The sequence below is a fragment of the Buteo buteo genome, chromosome 6 (assembly GCF_964188355.1).
Source record: "Buteo buteo chromosome 6, bButBut1.hap1.1, whole genome shotgun sequence".
Classification (NCBI taxonomy): domain Eukaryota; kingdom Metazoa; phylum Chordata; class Aves; order Accipitriformes; family Accipitridae; genus Buteo; species Buteo buteo.
In genome coordinates this window covers 39,357,610-39,374,301 of record NC_134176.1, presented here as the reverse complement: position 1 = coordinate 39,374,301, position 16,692 = coordinate 39,357,610, and the positions used below count along the sequence as shown (strand labels likewise).

The 16,692-nt window shown below is 46.2% G+C and overlaps 2 protein-coding genes across 4 annotated transcripts in view; both read left to right on the top strand.

Moving 5' to 3' along the window:
• Positions 1-691: 691 nt before the first annotated feature.
• Positions 692-3,562, top strand: LOC142032195 (disintegrin and metalloproteinase domain-containing protein 20-like). Its single transcript, XM_075030530.1, has one exon. It carries the CDS (start codon positions 692-694, stop codon positions 3,122-3,124), a length of 2,433 nt encoding a protein of 810 aa, XP_074886631.1. The 3' UTR covers positions 3,125-3,562.
• Positions 3,563-7,136: 3,574 nt separating this feature from the next.
• SYNJ2BP (synaptojanin 2 binding protein) overlaps positions 7,137-16,692 on the top strand; it is a 98,291-nt gene continuing 88,735 nt past the window's right edge. Inside the window, exons 1-4 of one of the 3 annotated variants that reach the window (XM_075030536.1) lie at positions 7,264-7,672; positions 11,635-11,771; positions 13,306-13,401; positions 14,901-16,396. In XM_075030536.1, the coding sequence (XP_074886637.1) occupies positions 7,600-7,672; positions 11,635-11,771; positions 13,306-13,401; positions 14,901-15,041 (447 nt within the window). In that variant the 5' untranslated portion in view covers positions 7,264-7,599 and the 3' untranslated portion in view covers positions 15,042-16,396. Of the gene's footprint in view, positions 7,673-11,634; positions 11,772-13,305; positions 13,402-14,900; positions 16,397-16,692 lie in introns of those variants that run through there. The other 2 variants (XM_075030534.1, XM_075030535.1) reach the window with 2 other exon arrangements.

Genomic DNA, 16,692 nt, shown 5'->3' with positions numbered 1-16,692 from the left:
ACCTGTAAGCGCTCTCTTCCCAGTGCTCTGCAAGGACAAACCTTTAGAAAGGCCGTGATGTGGGAAAACGACTGCTGCATCAGTGATGTCTGTAATTAAGGCACATGGCTGTAGGTGTGTAGCAGCTGTGGCGCACATAGGCTTTGCGCTTTTATACCTGGTGCTATTAGTTTGCTTCTATATTACGGAATATATATATATATATATATATGTATATATCTATATATCTCGGAAGTTAATTCCTCCCTGGTTCTACCTTTCTTTTTGGGGGAGGTGTGTGTGTGTATAGCTGGAGTAGCTATAGTAAGGCACGTGCTAAGAAAGGGCACCAAGGAGTGCTATGTCCTAGTAACCGGCTAGGAGATTAGTATTTCTGTACCTTTTCATTTCAGACTCTAACCTTTTCCAATATTCTTTTGAGCTGAAATAGTCTGCTCCTGATCTCCACTCACAAATTATCCTTTAACAGAAAAAGCGAGCAAAGCAAAAGCCATCCTTTGAGCTATTAAAACAGATTTTCCCCCCCCTTGTGGACTAACCAAATGATCCCTTTGCTCAACACGAACGTCCGTGACGAGGAGCGTGAAGCTGAGCAGGCGCCCCTCCTCGCTATGTCCGCTCAGAAGGCGAAACGCCCGTTAATTCGAAAATCAAGACTATAAAAAGCTGGGGGCGCGCCTGTGGTAGGCGAATGTATTCGTTCCTCCCCACGAGAGCCGCTGTACGCTGTACACTCTCAGAGAGGAGGGGAGGGACGTCTCGAGGCACCCTCGCCGCCCGCCGAGACGGACCCTCGGGCGGCAGAACGCCGTTGGGAAAGCGACGGGGGCGGCCGTGCCGCCCCTCCTCCCCGGCCGCGGCCCGCCCCGCCTGCCGAGGGGCAGTTGGAGGCCTCGGGGTGGTTCCCCCCCCCCGGGGGTCAGGGCCCTTCCAGGTTCCATCCCCTCCCAAAGCGGGGCGCGGGGCGGCAGCCATGGGGGCACTGCTGGGGCTGCTGGTGCTGCTGGGCCTGGCGGGGCGGCCGTCCGGGGAGCTGCGTGTCACGGCCGCGTGGGTGACGGTGCCGCGGCAGTTGAGGCCCCGGTCCGACGCCAACCCCCTGGCCGTCTTCTACTGGCTGGAGGTGGAGGGGCGGCCGCGGGTGCTGCGCCTGCGGCCCAGGCGGGGTCTGGTCGCCCACCCCTTCGCCTTGGTCACCTACGGCAAGGACGGGGCCCGCTGGGAGGAGCACCCCTTCGTGCGGGACAACTGCTTCTACCAGGGCGAGGTGGAGGGGAGCCCCGGCTCTCTGGCGGCCCTCGGCACCTGCGGCAGGGGCCTCCGCGGCGTGCTCTGGGTGGAGGATGGCACCTACGAGATCGAGCCGGTCCCCGACGATCTGGCCTTCCGGCACGTCCTCTACCGCATGGAGGAGGCCAACGACACCGGGGGTCCCGCTTGCGGGCTGACCCTGGCGGAGCTGCAGCACCAGAAGGCTTTGCTGCCGTGGTTCAAGGCCCCCCAGGCGGCGGAGGAGGAGATGCTGAAGGACTGGTGGACGCACGTCAGGTACGTGAAGATGATAGTGGTCGTGGACAACGTGCGGTTTGTGAAGTCGGGCAGGAACGAATCTGAAGTCTTGAGGCAAGTCCTAGAAATCATCAACATTGGGGACTCTCTGTACGAACAGCTTTCTGTTCGGCTGTTTCTTGTGGGATTGGAGATCTGGACCAAAAGCAACCTTATAAACATTACTAACTCTGTCAACAAGGCGCTTGACAGCTTTAACAAATGGCGAAAGTCAAACCTGTCTCCACGGATGCGCCACGATACCGCTCACTTATTTGCATTTCAGAGCTTTGGAAGGAGCCTGGGATTGGCGTTTCTAGGGTCCATATGTGATAACCAGTGGTCATCAGCAGTTGTTTCCTTCACTGATAGGAAGTTGTCCTCGTTTATTACCACATTTGTCCATGAGCTGGGCCATACTCTTGGGATGCGCCACGATGAACAGGGCTGTAAATGCAGACGAAGGAGATGCTTTATGTACGAAAGCGATGTTGACACTGATGCGTTCAGTGACTGCAGTTACAAAGACTACTTTGACCTGCTTGGGCGCGGCGCCGGCTGCCTTCGTCAACCACCAGCACCCGGCACTTTCTACACCATGAAGCGTGAATACTGTGGGAATAAGATAGCAGAAAGCGGAGAGCAGTGTGACTGTGGTTCAGAATCAAACTGCAGAAAGGATCCTTGTTGTCACCCAAACTGTACATTTACTGCAGGTTCAGTCTGTGCTTCTGGAAGATGCTGCAAGAGCTGCCAAGTACTTCCAGCAGGAACGCTCTGCAGGGCAAGTACTGGTGACTGTGACCTGCCAGAGTATTGCAATGGGACTTCCCCTTGGTGCCCACTGGACGTGTACGTACAAGATGGAACCCTGTGCAAAGATGGTGCTTATTGCTATCAAGGAAAATGTTCTTCCCACCGTAAACAGTGCCAGCGTCTCTTTGGCAAAAAAGCCAGGGCCGCTCCTTTAGATTGCTTCAAAGCAGTGAACACTCGAGGTGACCGGTTTGGGAATTGCGGTATTCGTAACAATATCCATTTTACAAAGTGCAGTATTGAGAATATCTTATGTGGTAGGATCCAATGTGAAAACATACACAAATTGCCTTTCTTGCAGAACCACGTAACGCTAGTGCAAACCCCTGTTGGAAATAAAAAGTGTTGGGGTCTTGACTATCACATAGGGATGCCGATAGCTGATGTGGGAGCTGTGGAAGATGGCACACCATGTGGTAGCGATATGCTTTGTATCAACAGGACATGTACCAGTATATCGCTGCTGAACTACGACTGCAATGTGACAAAGTGTCATGGCAGAGGAGTGTGTAACAATCGTAAGAACTGTCACTGCAGGTACGGCTGGGCTCCTCCGTATTGTGAATGGGAAGGACTTGGAGGTAGCATTGACAGTGGGCCCCCTCCAGCCACAGAGATTTTTCAGAGAGCAAAAATAGGAGTAACGCTACTTGGTCTTATTTTTCTCTGTATCCTTGGAGTAACCCTTACCATATGTTATAAACAGGAAATAGTGGGATGGCTTAGGAGCAAAAAGGCCCAGTTCCACAGAAGAAGATAGCAGTTGGTTCAAATACTGGAAACACAAGCAGTTCCTAAAGAAGAACACCTGCTGCTGAGTCAAAATCCACCACGAAGCACTTGCTGAAGACCAACAAACAGTAGCTTTGGATGCTCCTGGGGAAATCTCCTTTGAGCAGAGCCAGCTGATAACTCATCAAAATAATTCAACGTGTTCTGAATAGTTCTAATCTAATGTGATATCATTAAATGCAGAGTAAATGTTATCTTTGTTTATTTTAAGTTAATAAATGCAGGCAGTAAGGCATGCTGTTCCTTGCATCTCGACCTCTTAAACTGAAGTAGTTAGGTAAACTGTAGGTATAGCTTTTATGCTTCATAGCAACAGTTTACAAATGTAAACTCTTTAAAACAGGTGTAAATAAATTACTCCTTCATCTAATGTTTTCTCCAGCTCAGGGAGAGAGATATTCATGAACATCTGGCTTCTGTCATTCATCAATAACCAAAGAGAAAAAATTGCTCTTGTAGTCTCTATTTAATTCACATCTGTGACACGCAAGCAGGCAAGAAACAGGTATAGGTATTGCAGTGAGATGCAGGTGTCTGTGGCATAAGCCCTTGCAACTGTTTCCAGGGAGTAGCCCTTTAGGAGGGAGATAGATCATAGAGAACAGGGTCTTCATTTTGTCAGACAGTAGAGAAGTATTATCCAGGTCACGCCAGTAAGCATTACATTTCTGAGCCATCAGATATACGTCAAGAGTGTAGTGACACCAGACCTGACATTTCAGAAGAACAAGTTGTCTTTCTTTTCTGGGAACTTTCCAGTGCCTTGACTGCTGGGTTCTTTTGAGAACTGCTCTGTATTTTACTGTCTCTTAAGAGGAGCTGTCTGTGAGGTTGCACAAGTTAGCTGGATTTCTAAAATATTTGGAACTATTCTGCAAGTCTCCTCCACACAGAATTCCTGCAATATTTGGTAGATGTTTTATCTAACTATCTTAGGGGGTTTCTTTTGGTTTACTTTGTGATTACTTCTTAAGCTATCACTGAATATGTCCTTGCGGCTCTGCGGAGTGCTACACAGAAGCATTGTATTTTTTTATTTTTTAACATGAGATAAAATGTGTCTAACTTATGGAAAAAATATGGGGGATGTGGAAATACCATTCACAAAGTTTTATTTTTATTATTTATGTTATAGCAGTGATTAGGTCTTTCAACCAGATCAGCATAAAGAGGAGTCTGTAGTCTAGATTTACGGTGAAAACTTTATTTTAAAGGACTGGTGTTTCTGGATTAAGGGCTATAATGCACTTTTCTGCTACCAAAAGAATTATTTGTATTTGGAAAGCAAAGACCACATTTTTAGCAAACATTCTATAAAGGCAGGATAAGTACCCCAACACTTGCAACGTTTGGGAGGACATACGTTAGTGACTCTACAAATGATGACAGTAAACTCTTGTTGACTCTCTTGTATGACATTTATGTTTTTAGAATACACATTTTCCTGTACTTTTTTTTTTAAACATGATTGTGTTCTGCATCCAAAAAGGGCTGGTTACATTATGATTGGATGTGAAATACAAAGGATGTGATGCACAGTTCTTCATGGCTTTTTGTCTAAAGCAAATGGGTCCCTAAATTGTTATCTATATTTGTTCTGGGGAAATGAGGCAACACATTGTTTGTTCAGCAGGTTATGCTTATTGTCTTGATACAAAATGGATGGTTTTGATTAGATGAAGAAAACTTAATCCTATGTTTATGTCAAAAGACAAGATAACTGCCCCTTCACTAACACCCTGAATTTACTCCTTATAACTAGAGACCTTTTTTTTTTTGGGGGGGGGGGGGTAGGGGTAGGGTTTTTTTTACCTCAGAGAAATAACAATTCAGGTGTGAGAAACAAGGGATATGTGACAAACAAAGGGGATGTGGATTAGGTGAAAGATGGAGATAAAAAGTAACACAAGCACTACACCCAGCACCCTCCAACTAGCTATGCACAACTTGCATAGGAAGGTATCTGGGCCTGGGGTAAGTAGTGGCAGACATACTGGTAAGTAGCAGACATACTGGTAAGTACTGGCAGACTTTTTGATACATAAACATCAGTGGCAGAAGTCTCAGGCTGCCACCTTGATGGCTGTTGTTGATTGATAGTATACCATAAATTGCCAAGTATAGATCTATGCTGAGACCAGAGAAAACACTTAGAGAGTCAGAGTTTTTATTTATGGACCTGTGTACTGAAGAAACAGAGGTGTAAACGCAAGCAGAATTTAGGCTAGAAAGCTTACTTGTAAATGCAGTTTTGGAAGAGACAAAGCAATAAAATGATGTAGTTTCCGTTCTTCTCTGTGCTTAAAGATTGATCGAAAAAAACCATGACTTAAGTGGGAGGAAGCTTTCAGCAAGCTTTGGACAGGACTATTTCTGTATGCTTTTCTTCTCTTTCTACTCAGGCCGTATGAGCAAGACAAACATGCATTCCAACCTAGTCTATGTTTTATAAAATGTGTCAGCTCCCTCACTAAGGTTTTCTCCTTGAAAATATTGTTGTTTCTGATTTCACCATAGCAACAAATAACTTGATACTTCTGGTGGTTTGTTAGAAATGTCCCACTACTCTGTTGTGGTATGAAGGTGCAAGTCTAAGTTCAGTCCTAATCTTTCCGGTTTCCCCCCCTTTTTTTTCCTCTTAGTTTTAATTGCCTTTTTTAATGTTTTAAATGGATGTGAGAACTTGGCTAACGTAGAAGTCACTTGAACATGGAAGAGGCAGCCTGCAAATGCTGCTGCACTGTCTCCCCAGAGATGTGGATCAGTCTAGTATGTGAAACTGTTGGAGGGAAGTGTCTGACTACGGAGACATATGAAACGGTCTGTGCCAGTGCAGCAAGGTATTAAGTCTTAGGCAGCTGTTAACATGTGGCAGGCCAGTAGCAGTGGGTGAAGCCTGGAACTGCCTAGGAGTAAGTTACAGCAATGATTTACCCATGTTTCTTGTTTGAAATCTCTTCCTGGCTAAATAAGACTTTTTAAAAAAACTCTTAATATTGCAGTTACCTCAGAACAAGAACGATTTTATCTTGAACTAAGCCAAAAATGCCATCTCTGAAATACATTAAAACTGCTGCCAAGGAACAGTATGTATCTTCAAGGAGTTTGCCAAGTACTGTATTAGCAGAACCTGAGTTTGGAAGAAATAATTGGTGGCCATTGCACAAGTTTTGCTTTCCAGTGTTCTTAATTGTTGGCAAAAAATAAGTATAGATATCCAGGACAAGGTAACTGTGGGGACTGGACTGAAACAGGTGTGAAACTGAATGATGTGCTTAACAGTTTAAGAACTCCTGTGATAGACAAGCCATGGTTTTGCTCGTCATTGCAGATGTAATAGGGCCTTGAATGCCTGTCTCCCATCTCTGAGGCAGGTGTTCAGCGCTAAACATTAATGTTGTAGCACTAAGGCATGTGGCACGCTCTTCCTCTAATCCAGAGATCCAGTACCCAGGCTGCCTCTCCCTATTAAATTCAGGAATCCCAAAGTGCGGATAATCTTGGAATAAATGCAGTCAAAAACATTTGTCATCAGTACTGTAACGAGGAACAAACAAATTGGTAGTGTAACACTGAAGACCAGAGCACCTGGTCCTCATTTTAATCAGAAAAGTTCCTGCAGCGTGTAGACGTGGCTGTCGTAATAGTGCCAAGCAGTTAGGTGACTAAATTGCACCGGGCCCTGTTCACTGTTCCCTGTTGTCGTTGTCTGTATTGCCATATGTGCAGCGTGTGCTGAAATAGATAAGGATAAAGTTTTAATAAGGAAATAAGTAGGGTTAACTTTTGCCTTACTCTCTTTTCCCTAATAATCTTTTGGTTCAAGAACTCCCTGAGGTACAGGAGTCCCAGGTTCAAGTGGCTCCTCTGCGTGACGGAAAGTTGCGCTAACTCTGCCTTTTCTTGTTAGGTAATTATCTGTTCCGTAGAGTTTTGAGGAAGTTTCCCAAATCCTCAAACTGAGCAGCTTCTCCGGGACCCAGTTAAGCAGTTGTTGTTCCCAGCTCCGGTGCACCCCCGGCAGCAGGGAGGCCCCCCCCCGGGCCCGGTCCTCCTCCGCCTCTGCGCTCAGAGCCCCTCGCAGGGGGCTTTCGGGGACCGGAGGGAGAAGCCCCGGCCCGCAGCGCCGAGGACGCACCGCTCCCCGGCCGCGGGCTGCTACCGCTGCCGACGGCAGGGCCGCTGGGGGCCCCCGGCCGGCCGTGGAGCGCCGGGCCCCGCGGGCAGAGGCCGGGGCCGGGCCCCGGCGCTCCTCCCCGGGCGCGGTTCCCCGCGGCGAGCCGGGGCCGCCGGCTGGCCAGGGGGGTTGGCCCCGTCGCCGGTCGGCGCGGCGTGGGCCGCGGACTACAACTCCCAGCGCTCCGCGGCGCGGCCCTCCGGCGGCGGCGGCCGAGGAAACGAAAGCGGCTGCCCCGTGAGCCGACTTCACCTTCAGGCCGCAGCATGAACGGCAGCGTGGCGGGCGGCGGCGGCGGCTTCTCCGAGGAGGTCATCAGCCTCACCCGCAGACCCTCAGGTGAGGCGCGGGGCGGCCGGCCCTCGGCGGGGCCTCGGCGTCTCCCGGGCCGAGGCCTGCGCAGCCCCCGGCGGGGCGGGGAGGCGAGGCCGGAGCCCCGGGGGGGCGGCAAAGGCCCTTAGCGGGCACGGGGGCGGCGGCGGGGGCAGGACGGCGAGCACGGTGCCCGCTCCCAGGCAGCGGCAGGGTCCCCGGCCCCAGCGGCCTCTCCCGCCGCGGCGGGAAAAGCCCGTGACCTGCGTGAGGGAGAGGTAGCCGGGTCAGGCTTTGTCTTCGGCCGGCTGCGGCCCGTGCCTCGGGTGAGACGGCCCGCGTCTGGTTTTCCCAGGAGTCGCCGTCCCCAGCCCAGCTCCTGTGGCTTGGGAGCGAGGTGGCAGGTGCTGAGCGCTCGGCCGCGTTGGGTACCCCAGAGGAGGGGGCGTTTGGAAGAACGTTCGTCAAAGCGACCGTACCCCGTGCCGTCGGCTGCGCGTTCGTCGCTCGGGGTAGCATCAGAGAGGCCTTCTTCGGGGTGGTGAGCGAGAGGAGCCCAGGCTGGAAGGGAGAGGGAGCGGGGCAGTCTGTGGGGCGGTTTTTTTGGCTTTGCTTGTCCTGTCACGGCAGCGTGTGCTCTCGTGGAAGCCTGCCGACGCCTGCCCGCCCTCGTAATTTTACAGGATTTACGATGCCGTTCAAATCGCGCTTTCAGAAATGTGGCAAGTTAGCACCAAACGTACGGCTCCGGAGCAAAATCCTGCCTCCAAAGAACCGCGGGATCCAGGCAGGTTTTGGAGCTAGAGCTGTACTATGGTGCGCCAGGCCTTCTCTTTAATTAAAACGAGCGTGAAAGAAAACGTGGCAGCCTTTCTGTCTGCATAACTGCTGTGTGCGGCTGCTGGCCGGCCTTGGCTCCGTGGGCCCCCCAGGGACCCACAGCACCCACATCGTTGGCGTACGTGCCATTTTCCTTTCTCTGGGGTGAAGGTAGTTCCCGTGCAGGGCTGGGGTCAGTCCTGGCCCCTGTGCCCGCAGTCGCAACCCAAAGGGCGAGCCCCCTGGGCAACCTTCTTCCTTCCCTGCTTGCCAGAGTGGCCGCTGGTCTGAAAGCTGCGTAGCCCTGCCTGCACGGCCACAAGCTCAAGCTAATGAAGCTGTCCGTGTCAGCGACAATTATTGGCCAAACGAAGCCGGTTCTGACGGGAAAGCTGTTTCCGTACGTTGGGAACCTAGGATTCTGAGGGAGGTGGAAGGGGGATGTTGTAGGGCAGAGTGGAGAGGTCTTCAATGTGGCCATGGCAATTTAAATCTTGATTACTGTGAGCAGCATTTGTCCTGTCATTAAGATGGGCTGTGTATTTTTCGAGTTAGCTTTCTAACTATGTCACTTGATTTGAAGGTGCTACAGCCCCTTTCGACCTTGATGCGTTTACCATGTGAATTATTATTCATGTCTGCAGAAGGAAGAAAACACTGTTATCTGTAAAGCACAATGTAATCCCGTAATCTCTCTAATTGGAGTTCTGACTGCAACTTTTTTAAATAGGTCTGATGCTAAACACCTCTGGCAAAAGTTTGCTAAGGAGTTGAACATATTTACAGTGGCAAAACAGTGTGTGTATGTCTCTTCTTTTTCAACTTTCCTTCTGAAGTACTAGGCTGAAATTAGGCAGAAAAATCTGTTTTTATGGAAAACTAAATAACTTCATCGGTTCGATTTGCAATATTATCCGATCTCTCTTTTCTTAATCCTGCTGATCATGATGGTTTTTTAATGTCTTTGTGAGGGACTTTTTAAGTTTCAGGGGCATAGGGAGGTCTGCAGCTTCAGGGAGGGTCAGCAGTTTAGCCCAGAGCCTGCTTTTAAAGCTCTGCCATTCCACTTCTGGTCCATCGTAGACAAGGGATTTAGTGCCCTGTGCTCTCTTCATCCCCTTGCTCATTTTCTCCTGGTTGCGCTGTGTCTCTTCCTATGGCTGCATGAACTGGAAGGGGGAGAATAGCAGAGAGCTCACGGAATGACGGAAGATATTTTTAGCCAGAGTGGAAGTTTAAGTGCCAGAAAGGAAAGACACAGTGAAAAAGCCCTGTCGATACTTAACTTGGTCTAGCATAAACTGCTGCCTCTTTTTTGTCACGAAGATCTGCTCGTATCTCATGTTGCCTCTGCTGATGAAAGCTGTGACTTTTGATTATTTTTCCAGTCGTAGGTGAAAACTTGGAAAACGTATACTTTTTTCATATATATAGATATATATTTGGGGTTTTTTATATATGAGAGAATCAATATATTCTGAAACTCTGATTCCTTCTTTCTGGCTTTTTAATAAGTGTTGATTAAACCTTATACTTTCTGTAGTATCGATTCCCCCTGTTCCCAGTTTATTGGATTCATGGCAAATAATTTTTAGGTTTGTGGATTTTTTTATTTTTTTTAATTCGCATCGAAGGGTGTGTTGTTGTGCACAACTGTCCCTTCTTGGAATAGATATTAGTCTAGCTGAAATGTCAGTGTTTCTTCAATCTGCTGCTGCTTCCATTTTCATCCTCGTTTCTCTCAAGCTGCCAGGAAGGGGAGGAAAAAAAAAAAAAGGTGTGGCTAGATTGCTGTTAATATTTCTTTACTTCCCAGCTGTAGATGCACGCTTAAAATAGCATGACTCATCTTGTACATCCTTTGATCTCCTATGACTGATTTAAAATGCTGCCTCCCAGCAGGCACATGGTGGTTTTACTTTCATTTGCAGCTCTCCTCCTCAAAGTTTCTATTTGCAACTTTGAGAGAAAGTAAGAAAGAGAAAATAAATCAGCCTGGCTGAACATGGGGGGAATTTGCTTTCAGCTGTTCTTGGCAATAGGTTTTGGATGACTGGTTTATGGCAGAAAAAAAAAAAGTTGTTTTTTTTTCCTCCATTTACTTTGATTGTATATTTGATTTTTTTTTTCTTTTTCCTTCACTTTTTCTTTTTTCATTGCAAGCCTCTTAGAGAATCTTTCCCGTCCCTTGTCACGTATTATTATTTACAGAGAAACTTAGCTGCATGTGCAGTGGGGAACGTGCTCTTGTAACCTGTGGTTTTCCAGATTTTGAATTCAATTTGTTCTTTTGGATTTTGATGAAACGAGAAGTCTTAATCTTTAACTGCACTTTAATCCAGCAGCTGGTTCCAGCTAGGGTTCTGTAATTGAGGCTTACTTTAAAGAATAGTATGAAATATAACAAAAATGTGGACATTGGTTCTGTTTAATGTATGTGTATTCCTTTTTGTTTTGCTTTAAATCCGAGAACTTTGTCTTTATTTCCTGTCATGTTTTGAATTCCTGAAACAGAACAAAGTGATTACATACAATTTTAAGGAGCTGCATCTAAACTAGTCTTTTTCTTGGAGGCGAAGGACGCCAGTTCCAGCTCCTGACATGTGGAAGGGGAGCCTTTGGAGCTCTAGGTGCCCTCGAGCTGGTAGCACAGCTTCTCTTGCCTTTTTCTTCATCTGTAGACAGGGTCTGATGCTCCTTGCATTTCCTAACTCTGTTTCCCAGCTCATGAAATGCTTGTCAGGCATGATTTGTTGCTCAAAGGTAATGATGTTACTATAGCCTCCTGTGAAATGCAGAATGCTTTCCTTTCCTTTCATGCTGTGCTGAAGAGGCATATTCCTGCTGAGGGCTGAATCGGCATCTCAGAACAATGGCATGTGCTTCAGTATTCCCCAACACCCACCTGAAAACGGCTTGTGGATGCTTTATGGAATGAAGCATCTGGGCCTTCAGACATTCAGGGTCTCTTCTCTGCTTTCAAGATCAATTTCATGAGAATAACCTTTCTAGACAGTGATAGTTGGAAAGGATGATGCATATTTGTGTGCTGTGAGTTTTAGTATGGTGGAGAAAACAGGACAGCGTGGGAGGGTACAGTCCCCAGCAATAGCAAGAATGTCTGAAGCTTTGAGGTTTTTCTCATCAGCTTTCTCTTTGGCTTACCTTAGGGCTGGGCTTCAACATTGTTGGTGGGACAGATCAGCAGTACATTTGCAATGACAGCAGCATCTATGTCAGCCGGATCAAAAAGGATGGGGCAGCTTACCTTGACGGCCGATTACAAGAAGGAGATAAAATTTTAGCGGTAAGCCCTTTCTTCTGTTGCCCCATGTGTTCTTGAAATGCTGTGACCAGTGATGTGATATGAGATGCAGGTTTGCCATCGCAGTGCACAGAGAGGAAGGATGTGATGAATGCAATTAGATGATGCTGAGCAGACTTCATGGAGGAACTATCCTGGGCGTCTGGGGAAGGCTTGAGCACTAGGGAGATGAGTGCCTCTACACACAGGCCCGTCTCTTCTGCCTTCTTGATTTGTCTCAGAAGCGCTCCTTGGTGCTGCGTTCGTATTTCCTGTGACTTGCCTCCCTAAGGTTTTAGAATCCATCAGACCTTCTCTTGCTCACAATGGATTGTCATTTACACGCACGTAAATAAAGGTCTTTCACCTCCAAGTTTCCATTTTTTGACATTTTGACATTTGTCCATGATTACTGATCCTTTTGCTTAGGGAGATTTTTAGGCCATAAAAGTTCAGGGCCATAAAACTCTCCGTTTCAGCTCATCAGGAATAGTACAGGCTGCTTCTCCTTTTAGAAAAATGTTTTAAAGTGACTGAGGTTCAGTCCTGCTGGTTCTTCAGACAGTTGGCAATCATACAAGACAATATGCTTTACAAAGTGATGAGTGAAGAAGTAGCCTCTCCTAGTGTGATACATGATCTTTTAACACGCCTTAATTTTATTTTATACTTGCTTATTATGTTTCACATTTAATCTTTTTAGCCTGTATAGAGTACCTTGCACTAGTTGGAGCCTATTATTGATCCAGAAAATGATACCAAGCTAAATGGAGAATATTATTCTATCTTTTCTTGACAGTTTAATATTTACGTACTTGTGTTTGGGGAGTCTAAATATCAAGAGAAGGGAGGCACTGGGTGTGATCTCAGGGGATACAATTAGGGGTAATGGGGATGAAAAAGAAAAATTAGGATGAATATCATCAGTTAGTGAATGAAATCAAGTAGGTTATAAAACCTTCTGCCATGAGATATTATTTTAAATTAAGAAAAATCCTAACACTTTCAAGTGGATGCCAGTAGGTGTGTAAGTCTTTTTTTTGTTTTGCTTTTTTTACATCAGTATGCTTTTAAGTGTATGTTTACAACACTCTTTCAAACAGAAAGGTTTCAAAGGTAGACCAGTAGAGGGAACAATGTGGGAAAGAGACTCATAATAGTAATTTTGCTGTTCCTGCTCTTTTATTTCCATTAGCTGTCAGAATTACACCTTTGATTTGTTTCCAGTAAAGCAACAACATAAGAAGCTGCTATTGACACAACTGTCATCTTATATTCTGATTTTGCTTCTAGGTAGTTTTTTTAGTACTTCTGTGTTTTGGCTTGGAGTTTCTCATGTTATCTCTCAACGTATAAAAATACATCTATAATATGAATGGATGAATATGGATCTTGCTGATTATAGTATCATGCCCCAAATGCAGAATTTTGTGAAGTAGGAAGATTTTTATCTCCTATCCTTCCTATGTTAGCCTGCTGAAGGGCGAATAGGAAATTTTTAATGATGCAACTAGTTCTCCTTTTCCTTTTTCGCTAGGTCAATGGCAGAGACTTGAAGGATTTGCGGCACAAGGATGCTGTGGAACTGTTCAGGAATGCAGGCTATGACGTGTCTCTGAAAATTCAGCGTAGGGTATGTTTTACCTGTTTCTTAGGCTTATTTCTGGCTCAGTGTAGACTGGTTTCTATGATTGATAGCTCTGTATTTCATGAGGCAGAAAAATACCATGTCCAGGTGCTCTGTGTGGATTATGCATATAAAAATTTTGATTCAACTATGGCTTTCTCTAGTTGACCACAGCTGTAATCATCTGTGCATTGCTTGTTTGTAACAGTATCAGTGAAGAGGTGAGCTTGGAGAAGTCCCCAGGTTTTTGTTTTGCTGGAGTAAGGTTTTCTCACAGATCTCCTTTGTCAGAGGCAAAGGTTTGTCTGTGAAGACAGAATCTCAGGTTCTCCAGTTTTGTTTCAGAGGACAAAACCTTACTGGAGACAAAACCGCCCTGTTGTTTCAGAGGTCATCATTCATGGTAGTGTTGAGATGTATGTGCAGCCCACCACTACAAGAAGGGTGTTGAGGTGCTGAAGCGTGTCCAAAGAAGGGCAGTGAAGCTGGTAAAGGGTCTAGAGAACAAGTCCTATGAGGAACAGCTGAGGGAACTGGGGTTGTTCAGCCTGGAGAAAAGGAGGCTGAGGGGAGACCTGATCGCTCTCTACAACTACCTGAAAGGAGGCTGTAGCGAGATGGGGGTCTCTTCTCCCAAATAACAAGTGACAGGATGAGAGGAAAAGGCCTCGAGTTGTGCTGGGGGAGATTTAGATTGGAGATCAGGAAAAATTTCTTCACTGAAAGGGTTGTCAAGCAATGGAAGGGGCTGCCCAGGGAAGTGGTAGAGTCACCATCCCTGGAGGTATTTAAAAGATGTGTAGACGTGGCGCTTAGGGACATGGTTTAGTGGTGGACTTGGCAGTGTTAGGTTTATGGTTGGACTCAATGATCTTAAAAGTCTTTTCCAACCTAAATGATTCTATGAAATGTGGGCTGCTATAGTTTAAATATATTGGCACCATTTTGGATATAGAAAGAGAGGAATCCTTAATCCACTGGTGTGATTTGACCACCCCTGGCTACTATTGAAGTTGTCAAAAGAAATACTGATCAGCCTGAAGCATGCTGGTGGGGAGAGGTGGGCTAAGGCCCCTTTCCTACTCCCTTAGTAAAGGAGCAAATCTTCTTGACCAGTATACAGGGCAAGTAAGAAAACCAGAGAGAATTAGTGATGCCCTTTTCCTGGTAAAGACACCAGGAGATGGTGTGGTGGGAAGTGCATCAAGGAATGACTGGATATGTGTGTGTGTCATTGCTTCTGCTGTATGAGACACACCCTGCCTCCAGCTGTTCGAGTCCTAGTTTACAAAGTGGCAGAGAATCATGAGGGTGCCTGGTAGTGACTGGGTACCCTGCAGTAAAGCTCAGTCCATCCAAAGCTGTCCTAACCCTCCTATGTGTGGAGTGTACAGGTACCCGGGGAAACCATCTTGCACTCCTTACAGAACCACCTGGTCCTAACGCAGAACTGGGGGCTCTCCTGTGATGTGCTCTGACACAAATACTTTTTTTTTTCCTTGTAGTTGCAGCCACAAAATGGCCCTGTGGGTCACCAAGGTGATGGAGAATCAGGTGGGCTTCCTCTAGCAGCCATTCTTGTGCCAGGCCTGGCGCTTGCTGCAGCAGCAGTCTGGATCTTGCTGAGGTATCGACAACGGATGTGAAGAGTTCACGTTTTGGATATCACTGCGTATTTTACACAGCTATGATGTAATTTAAAGATAGAGAATCAACGATCTTATCACAGACTGATGTCAAAAAGGATCATTGCCTATCATAAAGCTGCTGCTGATGTTCTTTATATATTGATTTTGTTGTAGGGTGAATGGACGCAAAGAGGAAAAAGGGAAGGGAGATGACTGTGTTCATGTATAGAGTGGGATAGCTGTTTTTTTGACTAATCTGAGGAGGTTTTGCCATCAGCCCTATTTTGCACCATGAACTTTCCAACATACTTATCTAATCCGTGTTTTAAGATGTGAGTTTTGGTTAAAGGGAGTAGGGGTTGGGGTGGTTTTAAATCAAAAACATTTACTAGAGGCTTTGCCTTGTTTCCACTGAATTTTTCTTGAAACCAATGATCCCTGTCTGAACCGTGAATAAAGAGAAGCAATGTGGAGGGTATATTATTTTTTCTGTTGAATTTTTGTTGGTTGTTGTTAAATAAATGCCTTAAGAAAAATGTATAAAATCTAATCTGTAATTTCACAGGTAAAATCATCAGTGTAGCTGCTGATTTAACAGTAATATGCAGTGTTGGTGAGGTATTCTACCAGTTCTGGAAAGACAGAAGATAGCCTGCTGCTAGAAAAAGACTTTGATTGTCAGAATGACTGCTCATTCTTGGGTCAGAGTTGTATGAGAAAGCTTTCCACAAAATGCTAGCATACCGGAGAGAGGCAGGCAGACAATCGAATCACAAGCATAAGCAGTGGCAAGAGATTTGGGCATGCTGAAGCTGCAGAAGAGTCTTTAAATTAGTAATGAAGCAATAGTCCCTCCATCCGTCAAGTGGGTTGAAGTCTGCATCTCTCAGGTTAAAGGTCTGTTTTGGGGGTTGTTTTTTGCACGGGGAATACTTTAGATGAAGTTCTCTGTAGCAGCTAACTTGCTGCCTGCAGTCAGAAAATCTTACGATGATTGAAAGGGAGAAGTCGAGAGCAGGCTGGGATCATCCTGGCTATTGCTTGTTTGTGAAGACTGATGAGATGTTCAGGAGACAGACTGGCAGGTGTAAGCCAGGGTAGGGCTTAGCAAGTAAAACCAAAGGGAGACACCCTTGCTCTGGAAAGCGTGTTGCTGAATTTACCTGCAGGGTCTCATCTTGCTGTGATTTGAATGGTTTTAAATGCCCCAGCTGACATGAGCTCTGTGGGATAAGACCTGTTTCTCTTGTCTCCAAGAAATCAACGTGTTTTGTTGTTTTTGCGAAAGAAAAGCGAAATGCATGGTCTCGTCTGTATGATGCCAAAAAAAAAAAAAATCACATATGCAATATATGTATTCAGACAAAGAAAAACTGTTGTCTCGGTGCTTTACTTATCTCTATTCTTTATTATTCTAGCAGAACATTGCTGATAGGTTTGAAATTGTTGTGTGTTTGCTCAGGGCTGCGTTCCTGCCGTCTGCTGAAGATAGAAGTGGTATGCTGTTATACACGACATTCCTAAATCAGCACGGAGTTTCAGAGCACTTAGACCACATGAAATCTTGCTTTGGCTTATAAACTGCTCTAGTGTCAAGGGAAGAGGAAACAGGAGGAATTTTGCTCAATGTTTTTAGGGGACTTTGGGAACAGACTTGAGGTTTGGTGAA